General features: G+C 67.3%; 1 protein-coding gene across 1 annotated transcript in view; it reads left to right on the plus strand.

The window, feature by feature from the left end:
• Positions 1-72: 72 nt before the first annotated feature.
• LOC103774996 (complement C3-like) overlaps positions 73-364 on the plus strand; it is a gene marked incomplete at its 5' end in the record, with an annotated part of 1,271 nt that continues 979 nt past the window's right edge. Inside the window, one exon of the mRNA XM_008942437.1 lies at positions 73-208. Within this exon, the coding sequence (XP_008940685.1) occupies positions 73-208 (136 nt within the window). The remainder of the gene's footprint in view (positions 209-364) is intronic.

Here is a 364-nt window from a genome sequence, read left to right on the forward strand (position 1 = left end):
ACGGCAAAGTGGGTGTCCCTGTCGTCTCGGGGTGGAGGTGACGTGTCACCCGTGTGGCCTCCCCCGGGACAGGCACCGACGAGGTCCCAGCAGGAAGCAACAGAACCTTCGTGAGCCACCAGCAGTGCCGGGACGCCCTGAGGCTGCAGGTGGGGCAGGACTACCTGCTCTGGGGCATGGCCAGCGACCTGTGGGCCACCGGCAGCAGGTAGGGGCACGGGGACAAGTGTGGGGACACTGCTGGGGCCACCACTGTGGGGACAGGGGAACGGAGGAACACGAGCTGTGGGGCGTGGGGACACAGACACCTGGAGCTGGGATGTTGGGGACATGGGTGGAGGGGACGTGGGGACACAGAGACACC

Source organism: Merops nubicus, unplaced genomic scaffold, assembly GCF_000691845.1.
Source record: "Merops nubicus isolate BGI_N331 unplaced genomic scaffold, ASM69184v1 scaffold44156, whole genome shotgun sequence".
Lineage (NCBI taxonomy): Eukaryota > Metazoa > Chordata > Aves > Coraciiformes > Meropidae > Merops > Merops nubicus.